The 21,476-nt window shown below is 34.0% G+C and overlaps 1 protein-coding gene across 1 annotated transcript in view; it reads right to left on the reverse strand.

Annotated features, from left to right (window-relative positions):
- Positions 1–21,476, reverse strand: part of LOC150095845 (regulator of telomere elongation helicase 1 homolog) — a 332,736-nt gene that overhangs the window by 192,607 nt on the left and 118,653 nt on the right. The window contains exon 7 of the mRNA XM_090409544.1: positions 8,109–8,227. Coding sequence (XP_090265670.1) covers positions 8,109–8,227 — 119 coding nt within the window. The remainder of the gene's footprint in view (positions 1–8,108; positions 8,228–21,476) is intronic.

Raw genomic sequence — 21,476 nt, forward strand, 5'->3', positions numbered from 1 at the left:
CACTGAGCAACTATATTTGTATGCCAAGGAAAAAACATATGAAAAGATGAGATTAAATTCCAAATCCTCTAAAGCCCATCTACTAATACATTAGTTCTTATTTTTGATGTCATTCTGATTTTGATGTAGTCAAATTTGGGCAAACCGAGGTATTATATCAGTATCAGAAGACACTGAGCAACTATATTTGCATGCCAAGGAAAAAACATATGAAAAGATGAGATTAAATTCCAAATCCTCTAAAGCCCATCTACTAATACATTAGTTTTTATTTTTGATGTCATTAAGAAACAGCAGTGGTTTATGTCCTGAGCAAAGCTTGAATAGCTGACCACAAAAGACCTAAGCTTCCTAAAAGGATAAATAATCATGAAATCCTCATTTTAAATAGCTGGGTATTACTAAGCTAATGAACTTTCTACTGAAGTATAGTCTACAGGCTTTATGGAACTGTATCCATCTGCTCAACTGCAGTAAGTCTCGTAAGGGTATCTTCTGAGATGTAAAACCATAATAACAGAATTCATAAAATAATAACCGGATTTCATAAAATGTAAACCTGACATTCTTCTTATTAAAATTAATCAGGATGTACAAACAGGATTGCAAGAACTTGTACAAAAATTGACTATCCTGTTGAAATTTCCAACTTTCTGATGACTCTCCTAATAACTAATAACTGATATTAGGTTTTGGAAGATGTTTTGATATTTCTCAGATATGTTCTTATTCACTGTAGGGGGAATAAGAACATACCTGGGTTTGAATCTCATATAGGATGTGAAGAACCTTAATATGGGCTTTTCAAATGAAAAAGAGTTAGATGGGTTTTTCATCCCACAAAGTAAAAATGTCCAAAAGATCACACACACTGACATCCATAATACACCATGCATATAGGATTAACCACCCTAACAGGGTCATTACGTTTCAAACAGAACCAAGTTACTTCGTTATGACAGGCCATTGAACCTATAACACGCAAGGGAAAAATGGGATAATTCACTATAATCACAGCTAGTTCTATTAAATTTTTTTTATATTGTTCAATTATTTTGAATCCTAAACAATGTTATTCATCACTTTCATCTTCTAAGACACATTTCCCAAAATATGGTACTTGTATCACCAGTGCTACATGGCAAAAATTAAATCATTAAAATTCAAATGATATTAAATTTTCCAAACAGAAGTGGTAATATTTCTGGCTGCACAAATTACATACAACTAAAAGTCAGTCTGCTCTTAACATAATGGATAACATGACAGTTTAATGGGGGATTAAGCAGGAAAGAAATAATCTTATTTGCTTTTCCTATAATTTTTAGGAGTTTTAGATTATAGTTAGTTATAGAGAAGCTAAAAGGCAGTTAAAATTGCAGACATTAACCCATGTATTCATGTTTATACACCTGCTCTGGCCATGGCACTATGGTGGCTGACCCATGATAGCAGATAGCATAACTGGCTGGCGAAATGTGCAAAGATATTCATAGCAAATATATCCTGATATTATTATTATCTAAGACCTCCAGGGAGTCAAGGATTCATCAAGAGAAGTTGTAAATTACTCAACCCAGCTATCATACCTACCCTTGAATTCATTCACACTGGATGCACTCATTACCCGTAAGGGCAAATTATTCCACTCACTCACTGCTCTCTGGGAGAAAAACCTAGCTCTTAACCTTTTCTTGACAGAGAGAACAACCTTAACATCCATGGATGCCCCTGTGTTCTCTCCCGCCTTCCATATAATGAAAAATTTCATCAGTTGAAATGCTATAACACCCATTCAAAAGTTTATAGACCTCTATCATATCGCCCCTCTTTCTCATGTTAACCAGAGTCTGTAATCCACATACTCACAATCTGTCCTCATAATCTAAATCCCATAATCCGGATATAATCTTTGTAACTCTTCTTTGCACCCTTTCCACAGCTTCTTTATCTCCTTGGAATCCGGGAGACCAAATCTGTACACAGTAATCCAGGTGTGGTCGTATCAAAGCCTTATAAAGAGGCAAAATTACTTCTTTATCCTTACATGTCAAGGTTCGCTTCAACATACCAATTATCTTCTGAGTTGTATTTGCAACTTTTGCTATGTGACCTCTGAACTTTAAATTCTTATCCATCAATACACCAAGGTCCTTTGCCTCTTCAGTTTCTTGTAGCATAACCCCGCTAATATAATATGCCACTGGAACTCTAATCACGCCAAAGTGCATAACTTTACACTTACTAACATTAAACTGACAGCCATTTTCGTTAGCCCAGATTTCCAGTTTATTCAAATCATTTTGTAATTTCTGAATATCAGTAGCATTCCTGATTGCCCTGCCTATCTTCACATCATCAGCAAACAATTGCAAATAATGATGCCAGACCCTGCTTGATGTCATTAATGTATAGATTGAACAATAATGGCCCAAGGACTGAACCCTGAGGTACACCACTGGTTACCTTAAATCTGGCAGATTTACATCCACTGTATACCACTTTTTGATATCTGTCTGTCAACCATCCCCTGATCCAAGTCTATAGATTATGTTTTACTCCCATATTATCCAGTTAGCCTATCGTGTGGTATCCTAACAAATGCCTTAGAAAAATCCAACATGATCATAGTGTATCCATTCCCTTTATCTAACTCGGTCATAACATTGCTATAAAATATGAGCAAATTGCTAAAACACGACCTTCCTTTATTAAACCCATGCTGTTCCCTGCATAGTATAGAATCCTTGTCTACCCATTTCTGTATGTGAGTTCTTACCAACTTCTCTAAAATCTTCACTACCACACCAGAGATACAGTCATACCCGACTTACGCAACCCCAACTTACGCAGTTTCTTATATGTACGTATTCCCGTCCCGCTTCACCACTAGTTGTATCTTTCCGGTGCCGGCCACATTCGCCAGTGTTGCACATGCTGTGATCAAGCACTGATGTGTTTTGCATGGTCTCCATTCATACACGATTTTTATAGTCTACAAACCTTGCAATTGTTTATTGTTATGTTCTTGATATAAATTTTATCACATAAAAAATAATAATGTCGTCCAAAGGAAGCAAGTCCAATTCTTCTACAGCTAGCAAGAAAAGAAAAACATTGACTTTGGAAACAAAACTCAACATTATTAAGGATTTTGAAGGCAGAATGAAAATTTGTAAGCTAGTAAAGAAGTTCGATCTACAGAAATCTACAGTAAGAACAATCATAAAAGAAAGGTTTACAGGTTTTGGAGGACATAGATTCTAAAGAAGAGCAAATTGTAGCCACAAGGTAAGGAATAAAAAAATCATTAGCTTGCTATGAAGAAATTTTGCTTGACAAGAAAAAGACATTATGCCGTCAGACGAATCTATTAGATTTTATGAAACCATTGACATCGAAATAACTTTCTTATTTTTATGTATGAAAAACTACAATTATGATTATATTTCTTTAAAAAAAAATATAGGTGTTTTTGTAAACCTTTAGTCCCAATTAACTAATATTTTGTATGTTTGTATATATAAACCACATGCAAAATTATACCCCCGAGTTATGCGAATTCGACTTACGCGTCTTTTGTTGGTCCCACCTACTGCGGAACTTCAGGGTATGACTGTACTAATAGGTCGGTAGTTAGACACATTAGTTTTTGCACCACCCTTGAGCAATGGAACTATCATACATTCCTTCCATTCCTGAGCTGAGACTCAAGTTATACAAATGGGTGAAAGGCCTAGCCAATTCAGCTGAACATTCTTTTAACAAACGGGCAGATATTCCATCTGTCCCTATTGGCAAATTCTGATCCAGGTTATGCAAGAGCTCTTCAACCTCATTTTCATGAACCCATAACTCTTCATCCAACATAGCAGTAGCACCATGCTACATACAGCTGGTTGATATATCTTAGCAAAGTGAGCACTCATTAACTGAACAATCTCCTTAGCTTCCAACACTCATGTACCATCTGCATTCAATAAACTTATTCTTCCACATTCATTCTTTGTTTTGCTTGAGACATAACGATAGAATTCTTTTGGATTGCCTTTAGCTTGCATGGCCAATTTCTTTTCATACTCCGTTTTAGCTTTTCTCACAATACTCGTTACTTTTCTGGCCTGAGCTTTATATATTTCATAACTCCTCTCACTCTTATTCTCACGATATTCTTTCCACATCAACTTCTTCTTGTGGATCTCTAGCTTAATAAGGCTGCACATCCATTTCACTCCCAACCTATTTATTCTTCGAACATTAGGGATACATTCAGATACCACCTCATTCAAGCACTTTTTCAAAGATTCCCATGCACCGATGACATTTTTTCCATTCAGTAACTGACACCATGGGACAAGATAGTATTCTTCTACGTTGATCATAATTTCGAGCTTTGTAATTTAGCATGTAGCCTGATTTAATCAGAGCTTCAATACAAGTAGATACTTCCCGAGAAAGAACAGCATGATCACTGTCACCAATTGGTGGTAAAATAGCCATATTCTCAACAGAGATCCCTTCTGATGCTATGAGCAAATCCAACACTCTTTGACCTCGAGTTCCTTCTTTCACATGCTGCTTGAGAAAGTTATCCTGCAACAGTTCAATAAATTCCTGTTCTTTCTGATCATGAGATTTCTCTTCTACCCAATTAATGTTTGGAAAATTAAAGTCACCCATAATGACCATTCGCTTGGTACCAATTAAGGCTAAATTGGCGATGCATTTCTTCGTCCCCTACAACTGAGCTGCCAGGTCTGTAGCAACACCCCCACCATATATTTCATTCTGTTAACCTCCACTTCACACCAATTAGACTCAAACTCATCGCTACATGGAACATTGTTACCCTCATTGTTTTCTTGTATTTCTACCTTAACTGGACTTAAGTCATCTGATATCATTAGTAGCACTCCTCCTCCCCTCCTATCTTTTCTGTCATTCCTAAAAATAGTATATCCATTACACTCGATCCCACTTACCATATCTGATTCTGATAGCCAGGTTTCACTAATGCCAACAATCTTAGGCCACGTCGTATTCAATAAAGCAACAAACTCAATCCCTTTGTTTCTAATGCTCCTAGCATTTGTGTATAGACATAATAAGTTACGACCTAGCCTATTTTTATTATTAGATATGCAATGTATTTGGTCTTGTTCTAGAATTTTCTCTTTTCTCTCCCCAGACATACTTAAAAGGTCCGAACCCAAAGCATATTTTTCCACTCCTTCGCCACATACATAACCATGTTCAAAGGCATTCATATCTTTATCTCGTTTGTATACCATAGTTGAACTTTCACACACATTTTTCCCATCGGCCCCTTGATGTTCCCTGACACTCTGCATTAAGTCTCATACCAAGAAGTAATTTCTCCAGGCTTCTGATGCCAAATGAATTCAAGTGCAGGCCATCATTCTTATACAAATCTTTTTTGCCATCAAGCACACCCTACACATCTAAAACTCACATCCATATCTTCTACATAGCCCGCACGTGAAATCATTTGCTATCGTCGCCCTCCTTCTTAACTCAGTACTATCATATCTAGGAAGTAATCCTACAATTTTTACTCTTTCACATTTCTCTCTCTCTCGCTTCTTCAAACAGACCTTTCATATCTTCTCTCATACTATGTTCGTCATCACTTAAATTATTAGTACCTACCAGCACTACCATTTCTTTTACACTTCATTTTTGGTTTTCGATTACATTTGTCATATTTTTAATTTTCGTTCCCAGGAAACTAGAAGTGGTGACTCCCTCGGCAAGCGCAAATTTTAAAATTGAGTCACCATACCATATTACCTCTTTTTTTGTAGATATTAACAGACTTACCTTGTTGTTATCAATATTTTGATTACCAAGATCAGTATTTTCTTGCATGTTTTTGTTCTCATCCTTTTTCTTATCCTGTCTAAGTTTAAACAAATGTTTTTCCACCTTTTCCAATTCCCTGGTCGATTTCCTAATAATTTCTTTTAACCAAGCTATTTCTAATGTCAGCTTATCCTCAGATAAATTATCATCATCACTGCAGCAGTGTTTTTGTTCAGGACAATATGTATGTGTGGTATTATTTGTATGATATAAAAAATATGGTATACATTTATCATTGAGTGTCCTGCAATAATATATGACTGAAATACTTTCTTTTTTGATTTTATTAATTTTTATTAAACCATTTAATGAAATTAATTGGGCACTTGGATACACTGCAGCAATGCAACTGATTGGGCAACAACTGCTAAGATTAACACACCATGGGAAATCAACTGAAATGTGTGTTAAAGATGTCAGATCAAAGAAAGCTGAAGCAATCTGCAAATACAATGAAGGTAATATTAAATTTGGATTCTCACACATTGATGACATAGAATCTATTCCAATATGCACAATTGCTATGAAATCTTTACGATGGATGATATGAAACCTTCCAACTATTCTGAAAGCAAACAAAAAATTCATAGAAAACCAATAGAATTCTTCAAAAATTCTACTGGTTTTCTATGAAATTATTTCAAGTACCTTCAACAATCTTGAATACTTCATGTGATGGGTGGGGGGAGAGAACATATTAGCATAGCATCCTATGTAGCATATCATACTTCAGAGTAAAGTCTGAAACTTTTGAACTAATTGGTGAAACATTAGTAAAACCGGCAGCTAAAGTGGTAGTGACACCAGGAATGACTACCGAAAAAAGTAGCTCTCAAATAATACAGTTCATTGCAGAATTTTAGATATGGCTGAAAACATAAAACAGCAATTATTGCCATAAGTTTACCGATATTGTCAATTCTATTAATATTAAAATATATTAGAAATTTAATATATTTAAAATTAACAGGTTCACGATCAAAACAACACACAATTAGAGAAGCTATTTTTCAAGTTATTGATGTGCTCATCAGAAACAACAGCAATAACTAGGATCAATGCATTAGAACAAGTATGGATGGCACCACAGCCATAATCAGTTCTGAGAAAGAAGCTGTTGCAGTAGAAGTCAAATCATACTGCTGTATATACAGTGAAACATTCACCACTCAATACATGAATGAAGTTGTTAAAATTATATATTTTATCCTCAGTTTTTTTTCCTCAGCCATGTGAAGAGATGAGCAGTAATTACAATAATTTACTATTTAACACTAATGTCCACTGGCTTTCATGCAGAAAATTCTGATTCATGTTTTGAGCTGGAGAAGAACTTCAAGTGTTTCTGAATGAAAACTTCAACCTGAAGAAATGAATGCATAACTGGAAATCACTAAGTAAATTGGCATACAATACTGAAATTTTTGCTCATTTGAATTACTTCAATCTATCTTTAGAAAGTAAATTTATATTCATTTGTCATGTTCAAGATAAAAGTCAAAAGAATTAAAAAACTTGCTGCAGCACGTATACCTTAGTAATGGTGAATTCGATCCCTTCCCATTCCTTTATAAGATAATATATAACTTGTCAGATTCAGACAAAAAACTCTTAAAGCTGGCATCAAATGGATTTCTGAAACTGCACACAAACAAAATACAGTCATCATTCTGGATGAGTGTTAATTCTAAATATCAAGTCCTCTCACAAATCAATGAAGTACTTTCTGTTTTTCACAACCTTATGCATGTATGAGTTTAGATTCTCTACTTCAGTGATAGTAAATGAAAAAGCAGAGCGTCCTTATAGAAATGGAACTACTTCTTTGTTATTAAACTTGCAAATATTGAATCTGATATCCTTGCCTTAGTGTCTGGTTACAAGCAGCTCCATTTCGTGAATTAAATTTTTTTTTGCATACAAACAAAACTAAAGCTTTTTCTTGAAAGGAGTGTTCCCCCTCCCCTCCCCAATAAACTATGTTAATCTTATAAGTTTTTTTTTTATAGCTCATATTTTTCATATTATCTCCTACTACGATAGTGATATGATGATGAGGTAAGGCTCCAAAAGTCATATGCAACTTTTATGACTTTGGGAAACACTAAGCTGATAGGAACACCATCAGTTCCATTATTTCTTGGTAATCACTTTTGTGTGTGTGATTTGAATTAACCTAATTACAAAACAAACAGTTATATTTATTATATTCATAACATACTTACCCCACTCCAGGATTGAAACACCAACAATTTAATAACCAACTTTGCTTTTTAGTACTGCGTGCAACTGTCCACACATCACCTTGATTTTGTGATTTCAGTAGTTCAGACTGCAAATATACCTGCAATTTCCAAAGATCATAAAATAGAGTTCATCTATAGTTAAAAAAAATTACTGCATAAATCACACAACACAAAATGTATATGACATATATCTTCAATGTCTTGAGGTTGGAGAGAGATCATACTAATCACACAGTATTTCAATGTTTTGTTTTTTCTACTGAATTTCTTCCCAGATTTACCAACTTTACATAAGTACATACAGTACTGTACTAAAGTGCTTTCAGTTTTGGAGTTTTTTCCTGTACAAAGCTGACATATTAAAATTCTGAGAAAATATCCCCCCTCCCCACAAATCACCATCAAGAAATTTCAGAAACTGCCTTTTGTTAATTGAAAGATGCCAACAAATTATATTCTTGGTTTAATCCTTTATCAAAGTGTAAGCAAACAATGTTTGCATATGAAGTATCTTTTAAAATACTCTGAATTAGAGATAGATGTTGAAAGTTTTTCACTTGGTAATACTATATATTAAAGATGACAAGAAATTATATTCTTGGTTTAATCCTTTAACCAAGCAAAGTAAACAATGTTTGCACATGAAGCACGAAGGCGGTCCAAAAAGTTCTCGGCCTAACAATGAAAAAAAGCAATTGTAATTTCAAAATTATTTTTATTTTTCAATATAATCTCTCTTAAGACTAATACATTTCTTCCAGTGATGCTCCAGTGCAATTATCCTGTCTCTGTAGTGGTTCTCGGTAAGATCTGCAAAATACCTCTCTACAGCTGCAATCACCTCTTGATTTGAAGAAAAATGCTGACCAACGAGGAAGAGTTTTAGTTTTGGGAAGAAACAGAAGTCAGAGAGAGCCAAATCTGGGGAAAAGGGTGATGTTTCAATAATTCATAGTGCAGATCCCTTAATTTTTCCAGTGGCAAAACACCTTTGTGGGCAGATGCATTGTCCTGATGAAAGATGATTTTTTTCTTCTGTAAACTAAGCCTTTTCTCACAAATTTTTTCGTCTAGTCTGGTTGAAAGATCGGAGTAATATTGTCCTGTTATTTTTTTTACCCTCTTCAAGATAATAAACAAAATGCCTTTAGTATCCCAAAACACCTATGCATTACTTTTCCTGCTAATGGAATCGACTCTGTCTTCTTTGGCACTGAACAACCAGCTTCTGTCCACTGTTTTGACTGCTGTTTGGATTCTCGTGGGAAGGCTTAGACGTTGGTTATACATGCTTACTAAATAGCTTAAGTAAATTACAACGTACAATAGAATATACATTAAAATAAATTTTAATACACTTCCAATATTTCGGCAACGTCACATTGCCATTTTCACAGGAACTTAGAAACAAGACACATGCACGCAAGCACAATACACAGTAAATGAGGACGAAGCAGGAAGCTATTCTTTCTCCTAAAAGTCCTGATGGTGCCCCCTAGATATTCTTGGCCGTTTGGGCTGAAGGTCTTCTGATGTAGGTTTCCCAAATTTGGGGCAGTCTCATACAACCAAATTTGTTGAGGTTTGGATTGTTTCTTAGGGCTGAGGCTGATTCCATGAATAGCCTTTCGTATTTGAATTTACTACGGTGTATTATCGTGGCTTTCTTCCACTGTATTCTATGGCGGGTTGCCGAAATATTGGAAGTGTATTAAAATTTATTTTAATGTATATTCTATTGTACGTTGTAATTTCCTTAAGCTATTTAGTTAGCATATTTGGATTCTGATGTGTAATGATTAGGTTAGGACAGGTCGGATAGTACTTTATTCACTGTAATTGTTGCATATGGCCCAAATAATAATGCTAATAAAGAAATTAAAAATGAATTCTTTGTAATCTTACAAAAAAACAACTAAAGTAGTTCAGGAGCATATTATACTACTAGGAGACCTTAATGGCTGGGTAGGGAATCAAGTAGACGAGGAAACAAAATAAGTGGTCACAAGGAGAAATAACCCGGAATAATAATGGAGAAAGAATAATAAATCTTTGCCTTATAAATAATTTAGTAATAGCGAATACTATGTTCAAGCATAAAGAAATCCATAAGTTTACCAGGGAAGAGCCCAGTAAAAATGAAAAATCTATAACTGACAATGCCATCATAAGCAGATCATACTGGAAGTATGCAAAAAATGCAAGAGTATAGAGATCCTGAAATAGGCAGTGACCACTACTTATTAGTATTGGAAACGATCCATAAAATAAAAGTTGAAAAATGTAGAAACAGTAGCAAGGAAATAAATGTTAAAATAAAGAACTACAAACTAAAGAAAGAAGAAACAGCCATTGATATAAAAGTAAAATAGAAGAGAAGATGAAAGCAGTAGAAAAAGAGATATATGAAGACCAAGATGTAGAAAGCCTATGTACAGGTTCAAAACACTTCTAGAAACAAGCAAAGAAATTTGTGGTATAACTTTAAATAATAAACAGAAAAAACATAAAACACCCTGGTGGACTGAAAAACTAAAACAAGAAATTAAAAAGAAAAAGCAATTGTGGAAGAGATATATAATATCAAAGCTGCAGGTTGATAGAGAACTATACAACCACCAAAGAAATAAAGTTAAAACCTTAGTGAAAAAAAGAGAAAAGAAAATGCTGGGAAGACTTCGGACATACTTTAGAACAAAATTTTAAAGGAAACCAAAAACTCTTCTATAATGTTTTAAGAAGAATGAGGTCAGAGAATGAATGCCCCATAAAGTTTATCAAAAATAAGGATGGAAAGTATTCTGATTTCCATCATGGAAAGATGGAAGCAGTACTTCAAAGAATTATTGGAAGATGCAGGACATGGAAAAAATAGAACCCTAAGAGCAAGACATGCAAGCAAAATAGAAGACCAAAGTGAGGAAATTCATGCAAATGAACTGTTAGCAGCAATAAATAAAATAAAACTGGGCAAATCAGTAGGCCATGACCAAATAACACCAGAAATGGTGAAGAATTTAGGAATGAAAGCCATAAAATTTCTTTTACACCTATTCAATGTCATATGGAAGAAGAAAATTATTCCCAAAGACTGGGAAGTAGCAATAATAATAATCCCTATATTTAAGAAAGGAGATAACCATAAATGTGAAACCATAGAGGGATTTCGCTTCTAAGCATTCCAGGAAAATTGTATGCCTGTATTTTAGAAGAGAGGCTTAGGAACCAAATAGAAGGTATACTGGACGAAATGCAATATGGCTTTCGAAAAAATAGAAGTATACAGGATCTTATCTTCGGTCTTACATAAATATCAGAGAAAACATTGGAATATGGAAAAGAAGTACATGAATGTTTTATAGATTTCGAAAAGGCCTTTGACCGAGTTCCCAGACACTTAATATGGCAAACATTAAAGAAAAACAGAACACAAGATAACTTAATAGCAGCTATACAAAGTCTCTACAAAAGTAATATAAATTATGTAAGAACCTGTAATAATAGATCAAAACAATTTGAAACAAATGCAGTAATGCGGCAAGGCTGTATCCTCAGCCTTCTGTTAGATCCTGAATGAAGGAATCTTGCAAAGAAACCATTCATTCAGAATCCAACATATTAAACTTACAAAAAAAAAAAAAAAAAAAAAAACAGAAATACCTGCACATCAGCTAAATTAAAAGTGAAACTTCAACTTCTTCACTTTATGTATAAAATTTGTTCCTTATTTCATGTACGATATATTTAATCTATTGTGTTCATATTAAGATTTTATTAGAGTATGTCTTAAAAGAGGGATAATCTGACTTAATTTAAGCTTCACTTAAGCTGTGTAAAATAACCGAGTCATCAAATAGTTACTAAATAATAATTCTTGGAAGGCATAAAACTACGTGTACAGCATAACACTGGTGGCAGTAGCTTAAGCAGAACGTATATCAACGCGAATTCTGGGAATACAAGAGCATAACCGCGTCAGGAAAAAGCAAGGGATGAACCCAAGGGGGTGAAATGATATGGGTGTGTGTGCAAAGGGGACTGAGGAAAAAGAGGGCGCTCTAACGAAGAACATAAGGGGATGAGCGCCGTATTGGAGAGGTCTCTTGTCGTATCGTTTTCCTGTTTGGTGGCTCGGAAGTTAGCGGGAGTTCGCGTAAATGGGGGGGGGGTGATGAAGCGTCTGTGCTAAGATAAGATGTCAGACAGCAGGCTTTCTTGAAAATGGAGAATTTTTACCTTCAGCTCTGCGGAAAACACAGAGCTGAAGGTAAAAATTTCCAGTCCTAGCAAAATCAAGCCGTCGCTGAGAAGTCCCATCGAGTTGTTCCTGAAACGCAAAGATTTAGGTCATTTTTGGCAGAAATAATGAAGATAGCGCAACCCCTACGTTGGCGTATGGACAGCCAATAGACAAGAAGTAACCAGACGTACACACGGTGCTGAAAGATGCGAAAAAAGTTCGGTAAGGTAAAATTACTCTTTTTTTTTTTTGTATAAAATTCATTAGAAGAGAGAAGATTGTTTGCGAATGTGAAATGAAGAACAGTATTCTAAAGAACTCTGTGGACAGTCTCTATTTAGAAAGTTAACCTCCTTTGAGAGAGTAAGAAGAATTATTTGGAAAAGATCTTTAGTAATTGTATGTGATAGGATTAACTTAATGAAATCAGAATTGTAGATTTTAGTAACTGAGTAACATTAGAATGTTTGTTTATATTATCTTATGAATAGCATTACAGAAAGGAATTTTAGTTTAACTTCATATCGTTTGCTATCTATCCCAATATGCAGTTATTGTGTTTCGCATGTTTTATGACCTTCAATTAATTTAGAGCATGTTAACCTCTTAACTAGAGTCTTTTCATTTAGTATTGAGTCAAATTAAGTGTATGAATTTTTTGTGTATTCTGTTTAGATATTCCAATAAACATGTCATATTTACCTAAGCCTGAGTCATGCCTGATTACGATTCCAAACTACCACTTATAAAAATAGAACCTATTTTGGCGGGAAGGAATTAGGAAGTGTATATAATTATAGATTTAGGTCATGACTCCAATAATCTGAATCTATACGGCAGTGTTAAAGTAAAGTATTGTGTGAGAACGGCTAAGAGTCTAGTATTGTCTCCCTGAGTAGGAACCTTTTCTACTATAGGATACTGGCTGGCGCAGCATAATAAAAATTTGCCAGTATCCGAAGAGGAAACAGTCCTAGATATAAGTAGATGTAAGAATATTAGGCCCGATATCTGAAGAAGTAAAATAGTGATAGGATAGAATAGGAAGATATAAATCAGAAAATATAGAGAAAGCAACGACCTAACAATAGAACAGCCGGCAGGATTTTAATTGAATAAGGTTTTGAATAAGAAAGGATTTAACCAAGTAACAAATTCTTTAAGTTTAAATCATATAAATAAAATATTTAACACTTCTTCTTTTCATTATAGTAAAGGATGAAATTTTAAAGGCATGCCAAACAAAAACAAAAAAATTCCACCTAGGATACAGGAAACTGAAAGAAACCAGGATTTCACACAGCTTTTGTAGATGATGTAATGATTCTAGCAAATACAGCTGAAGATTTGCAGTCAGGGCTGGAGCTACCATTTAGGCAAACTAGGCAACTGCCTAGGGTGTAAGCCATGAAGGGGCGCAAAACTTCAAGCTATGCTTTATTCATACTTTACTAAAATATCAAAATTAAATAGTGATATATGATTTAGGTATAGATTCTTTTTCCTTATCCCTCACACATCACACTATTTAACTCTTAGTTATTTTTTGTTCCTTACCTAAATGATTTGAACTTACCGCTATTTAAAATTCAGTTAAGATAAATATTTTAAAACATTAACATTTTAAAATATTAAATTTCAGTATAACTTTTTTTTTTGTAAATGAATTATAACAGAGAATTTTTAAATTAATTAAAAAAGAAAATACAAAAAAAAGCCCTATTAATTTACCTATTAATTTAACCTGAAAGATGATTTTATTTTGTTTAATGTCAATTAGAAACATTTTAGTTTATGAAATAAGGAGCGCACTTGTAAACTTTGCCTAGGGTGCAAAATAACCTGGCACCGACAATGTTTGCAGTATATCAACATTTGGTATGAAGAAACAAAGAAAAGGAATATGACCAAAAATATAAATAAAACTAAAACAATGATCATATCTAGAAACCAACCAAAACACATAATAAAAATAGAGAACCATCAACTGGAACAAGTTTACCCCTTTAAATACTTGTTATCATATATACAAGATGGTAGACTAGACACATAAATTAACAACAGGAAAACTGAGGGAACAAAGCTATTCTATGCAATGAAAGGTCCCCACTCCTAGATAAGAAAAAAGTTACCCAGAATACCAAAATGCAGTATACCATTCAGTGTTTGTACCAACACTAACACACAGTTGTGAGTCTTTGTGTTTAATACCAACACTTGCAACTGTACCATTTAGTAAACACAAATAAACTACAAAAAATTGAAATGAAATAACTTAGGAAAGTGGCATAAAAAACAAGACTAGACCGAATAAGAAATCAAGCTATAAGAGACAGCCTTCAAGTTGCACCTCTGAACCAATTCATAACACAAGCCCAAATGAGGTGATTTGGCCATCTTAATCGAATGGAAGAAGGAAGCATAACAAAAACTGTATATGAAACCCAGGAAATAGGAAAAAGAAACATAGGCATGCCCAGGAAAGGTTGGCAAAAGGAAATTAAAGAAAAATTGGAAAAGAAGGGAATTAACTGGAACGAAGCAAAAGAACAATCCTTGGACAGGAGGGCATGGAAATCTTTCTGGCAAAATCTCGACACTTAAAAGCACAACAGATCATAGACGAAGAAGAAGTTCCAATGGTTGTATGGCAACAAAAGCCATCCCCAAATTTTCAGAAAAGAAGTGGTGCTTTCCTTCTTCCAAAAATTGCATATTAATCCCAAATTCATCATCATCAAATTCCTGCCATGTACCCTCAAGGGGTGTACAGGATATGATAGTACTACATGAAAAAAATTACATCATTACTAACTTCCTATCTACAATTTTCCTCCAAATCAGTCTGTTACTTGTCAAGACTCCAGCATCATCAGATCTTATATTTCTATTGTCTAAGGCACTTTGTGTGTTTTTTAACTTATGGATCTGAGAGCTGGGTCAGAAGTAAAATGCTCTTGACCAAAGACTAGAGACTGCAGATATGAGAGTCCTGAGAAAGATTATAGGCATGAACAGATGGCATCAATGGCAATATCATATTAAAAACGAGGATATTAGGAAAGAACTTGACATTGTCAGCATCCAGGAATGCGTTAGCAGAGCTAATCTCAGGTGGTATGGTCACTTAAGCAGAATGGGCGAGGAAAGATTAGCAAAACAAGTGTTCTCTGCCAGGTTGGCAGGAAAACGACCCAGAGGAAGACCAAGATATAGGTGGATTGATATGGTACAAAGTGCCTTAGACGATAGAAATATAAGATCTGATAATGTTAGCATCTTGACAAAGTAACAGACTGATTTGGAGGAAAATTGTAGACAGGAAGTTAGTAATGATGTAGTTTTTTTCATGTAGAACTATCATATCCTGTACACCCCCCCTTGAGGGTACATGGCAGGAATTTGATGATGAAGGCACTTTGTACCATATCAATCCACCTATATCTTGGTCTTCCTCTGGGTCGTTTTGCTGCCAACATTGCAGAGAACACTTGTTTTGCTAATCTTTCCTTGCCCATTCTGTTTATGTGACCATACCACCTGAAATTAGCTCTGCTAACGCATTCCTGAATGTCAAGTTCTTTCCTAATCCTCGATTTTAATATGATATTGCCATTGATGCCATCTGTTCATGCCTATAATCTTTCTCAGGACTCTCATATCTGCGGTCTCTAGTCTTTGGTCAAGTGTTTTACTTCTGACCCAGCTCTCAGATCCATAAGTTAAAACTGGTTTGAACACTGTCTTGTATACAGCTAATTTAGTGTTCCGACTAATTTCTCTCTTATTCCATATGAATTTATTCAATTGACTTCCCACCATACCAGCTTTGCTGATTCTGTTGTCTATTTCTATATTTAATTTACCTTCTTCAGTAAAAATCGTGCCTAAGTAGCTGAAATGTTTTACTTGTTCCACAGGTTCTCCAAATAATCCCAAATTTCCAAAGGATAATTTGACCAAATAAAAACATCACTTAGCTATGAAATCATATATGGATAGTTTGCTATAGTGAATTGCTTTTAGCATGGCATTTTACCTATGGTCTTTGGTCAAGAATTCAGTAGTTTGTGTTGAATTTTTTTCTTGACAATTATTCATAAGACTATTACACTTTTTTTATAATCTTTGTCAAGTAGCTTTATTTTATCCTCCTACATGTTTCGCCAATCCTTTTCTATTGGCATCCTCAGGGAATACAAACTAGTAAGCTAAAATGAAGGTTACAGACTAGGTTATAACTGATAATTCTAATTCATACAAAAAATTGGTATTATGCGTGACAACGTGCGTGTCTCGTTAACGTGATTTATTCGTTATGGTTCATTACGTAATTGTTATGAAAGTTCATTCCTTTGATGTTTAATGATCTGATAAAAATTTTCCAAATTTCTGGTAAAATTGGACCTTGATTCTTGTTTAGGTTTTCAGTTTTACGGGCGACTGTAGCTGCTTCTTTAAAGGTTCTTGAATGGTAGTTATCTTCTATGTATGGCATAAGGCTCTTATCCCACTCAATATGATGGTTAGTAGAGGCAAAGTAGCATGAAAGGCCTGAAATGTCTTCAGAAATGGAAAAAGATAAAAAACTGCCATTCCTTGACATTTTAATAAAGAAACAATCCAATAATAGTATCAACCTATCTGTATACCGAAAACCTACAAATACTGGACATTACCTCCATTTCAACTCAGCTCATCACATAGCTCAGAAACTGAGCATTATCCATAGTCTCAAGAAAAGAGCTATACAGTATACGACAGACAAGGATGACCTACTAACGGAATTAACCACAACATCCAGAGACCTTTCTTTAAATGGTTACCCAAAAAGACTCTATAACAAGATTCTCTTTACTGATATACCACATCAACAACGTCATGACGTCCAATACATCAGTACAATTACGATTCCTTTTGTCAGCAACCTTTCAAAAAAATTAGCTAACCTTTTAAAACCGCATAAGATCAGAGTGGCATTCAAACCAATCAACACTATTTGGAAATTTTTAAGATCACCGAATGATCCTCACCCATTCTACAAGTACTCTAGAGTATATAATATACCTTGTTCATGTGGTATTAGTTACGTAGGTCAGACCTCTAGAAGCTTTGAAACGAGAAAGAAAGAACACATAGGATATGTCAGAAATAACAGACAAGACATTTCAGGCCTTTCATGCCACTTTGCCTCTACTAACCATCATATTGAGTGGGATAAGAGCCTTATGCCATACATAGAAGATAACTACCATTCAAGAACCTTTAAAGAAGCAGCTACGGTCGCCCGTAAAACTGAAAACCTAAACAAGAATCAAGGTCTAATTTTACCAGAAATTTGGAAAACTTTTATCAGATCATTAAACATCAAAGAAATGAACTTTCATAACAATTACGTAATGAACCACAACGAATAAATCACGTTAACAAGACACGCACGTTGTCACGCATAATACCAATTTTTAAATAAAGCTACTTGACAAAGATTATAAAAAAAGTGTAATAGTCTTAATTCAGTAGTTTGTTAGTAAGCAAGTTTATTATAGTAGTGTTTGCTATTTGCTGATTTTGTACATACAGGATAAGTCAGGAGGAATGAGACTGATTACCTTTGAAAGGGTTTAAGGTACAGAGCTTTCTGAGTAAAAAAAAAAAAAAATGCATATGATCATGGATCCAATAATTAATGGGTACAAAGCTTTCATTATTTGAATTTAAGATGATAAGAAAGATAAGAATAAGCACACAATTGCAATTTATGTTTAAAACAGATATATGACAGTAACAGCTTACATTACTTGAAGGATTAGATTATCCTTCATACGAACCATAGCATCCAAAATTTACAGTGAACCAATGCTTTCTATGTTTTCACTTTTATCTGCTTCTACATACAAAAATTCCAAAAACATTAGGTCTGAAGACCTGAGCAGCCAAATTTGAAGATCAACAAGTCTGTTCAACCAGGCCAAGTGGAAACAACCACTGAGATGCATTTTCATTCCATGGAAAAAATGTAGAGGAGCCCATTGTTTTGTTATTATTATTACGTGACACCTCCAGGGAGTCCAAGGACTCATCGTGGGAGGGCACACACTACTTCGCTAAATACATCAAATCTACTTAATTCTCCAACTACAACACTACTACCATCAATGCCATCTATCGCTCATGACCAGCAACAGTAATTTTTGTCTGTAAATTGCATGTGTTCTGAAGGCTGATTTGTCTGTACGCAGAATGAAAACCCGAGTTTCCGGGAGAAAAAACACTGCTACCACCGTATGAGATCGGCTATCTCACCTTCAACTGAAAACGCCCATATAAGGATTCCCCATGTCACGACTAGAACCGAACCAGGTCTTTTCCAATCGAAGGGCGCAATGTTCTGCTGTGTTGGAAGTATGATGCAAAATTTCTTTCCACAGCAACATAAAGATCCACTTCTGACCAAACCTGAAGTGAAAGTGCTGATGATACTGCTACAGGTGAATTCATAACCAAACAAGATGTATCAATGCAACTGGCAGTGAGTCAATGATGTATACAGGGGCATCTAGCAAAGGTATTTTTGAATGTAAAAAACAATATGAATTTTTTTAAAAATCACTGTGGAGTGTTCACTGATAAAAAAAAAAAAAAAAAAAAAATACAAACTGACATTAAGTAGCTAGTGTTCATTGCAGTTATTCCATGTACTAAAAAAAAAAAACCTACTTCAATATACAGTGCAGTGCATCTACGAATAGCATATGTGGCTTGCAAACTTGAAACATACTTTCAAGTACTTTTTTTGTTGTGCTACATCATGTAGCTGGTGCTTTATATGTTGAATTCAGTATGCCCTGTACATTTTCTAATGTTGAGTATGTTTATTTGTTTTGTAATAGGTTTCTGCTGTTATACCAGCAACATGACCAAACTGATGATTCCAAGGTAGTCTCTTTCATTGAAATTTTCCAGAAATTGCAAAAGTGTGAACATTTTCTAGTACGTGTAATCCATCTGAGCATGCAGTTTGACAAGATGTGGCTAAATGAGAAAATATTATTAGATTATTACATCAACACAGCAGTCATAAGTATGTAAACGATGAAAATGTTCACACATTTGCAATTTCTGGAAAATTTCAATGAAAGCGACTGCCTCAGAATGTATGTATGTATATGTTACAGATGAAATTATTAATACTGGCATTATTTAAAATGCCCGACCATTATGAATAAAGACAAACAAAATTGGACACTGTAATAAATTTCATGTTGTTTATCATGATTTATCACATCATGGGTCAATATGAATACTGCTATCATCTAGTCAGGCAAACTGAAAATAATGATATTTATTTGGGTCATCGCTGGGCAGCCTGATAAATATTGTGGGCAATTTGATTTTCAAAAAAACAGTGTTTTCATTAAGAATTATTTATTTGGGCCATATTAATAAAATAATATGTTTCTGAAATGTCAGAAAAGTTGATTACACAGACAATCCTGGTAACAATTAGTCCAGATAATCAACGCTTGTAATAAAATCATAAAAATCAACTTAAAGGAAGCTTCCAGAATATCATTTTTGGTATGGTATACTAAAAATTAAATATTTTGTCAGTTATGTATTTGAGCAATTAAGACTTTGATATCACTGTAATAAACTTCATGTTGTTTATCATAATTTATCACAGTGACGGCTCAATATGAATACTGCTATCATCTGGTCATGCAAAGTGATAGTATCATTGTCAAATATGCTGATTTTGTAAAAATTTGAGTGTTCTGATCTTTTTCTGCTATTAACTCAATTAATCAATTGTTGAAACTGTAATTCATATTACTTAATGATTACTCCACGATTGATATTTTATTTTTCAAAAAGGACATATTATTTGAAGATGAAAAAAAAAAAATTAAAATGTCACAAAATTAACTACTTTTTGCTTAGAGAATGTGCAAGAATGCTTTAATAAGGAAATACCGTGAGTAGACATATGAATTAAAAATTGTAATAATGGAATTAACTCACGTAAAATATTATTTATTAGTATAATTTTCACCTGAGTATCACAGGCATCTTCAGTACATTTATAAAGCTAATTAAACAATAACTGACAATTCCAAAAGGCACCACCTAAGTGGCTAATGCAAGATAACTAAAAAAGGTCAATAAATTTCCTAACTGGGAAAAAAAAAAAAATAAATAAAATAAAAAAATAATACACACACACACACACACACACACACAATAAAAAGGTAAGAAAGATTAACTGATTTATAAAGTACTATCTCCCATAAAGGGGATAGATGTAAACCATCGGAAATAGTTTACCGATGGTTTACGTCTATCCCCTTTATGGGAAATAGTACTTTATAAATCAGCTAATCTTTCCTAACTTTTTATTGTGTGTGTGTGTGTGTGTGTGTGTGTGTGTGTGTGTGTGTGTGTATATATATATATATATATATATATATTTTAGTCAGTTCATCTTTTTAGTTATCTTACATTAGCTATTTAGGTGGCACCTTTTGGAATTGTCAGTTATTGTTTAATTAGCTTTATAAATGTACTGAAGATGAATGTGATACTCAGGCAAAAATTATACTAATAAATAATATTTTACGTGAGTTAATTCCATTATTACAATTTTTAATTCATGTGCAAAAATGTCATCTATTTCTGGAGGCAAGGCTATAGTCAATGCTACTTCAAAGGTGGTTGCAAATCTAATAGATGCAAAAGTCACAAAGAAAAAAAAAAATGTAATTCCAAATGCCATCAAAGTCTTAATTGCTCGAATAAATAACTGACAAAATATTTCATTTTTAGTATACCGTACCAAAAATAATATTAGAAGCTTCCTGTAAGTTGATTTTTATGATTTTATCAAAAGCATTTATTATCCAGACTAACTGTTACCAGGGTTGTCTGGATAATCAACTTTTCTGACATTTCAAAAACATATTTTATTAATATGACCCAAATAAATAATTCTTAATGAAAACAGTTTTTTTTTAAATCAAAATTGCCTTCAATATTTATCAGGCTGCCCAACAATGACCCAAATAAATATCATTATTTTTAGTTTGCCTGCCCAGATGATAGCAGTATTC

Source organism: Typopeltis vanoorti, chromosome 19, assembly GCF_054136105.1.
Source record: "Typopeltis vanoorti isolate ZY-2024b chromosome 19, IOZ_Tvanoo_1.0, whole genome shotgun sequence".
In the NCBI taxonomy this organism is placed as follows: domain Eukaryota; kingdom Metazoa; phylum Arthropoda; class Arachnida; order Uropygi; family Thelyphonidae; genus Typopeltis; species Typopeltis vanoorti.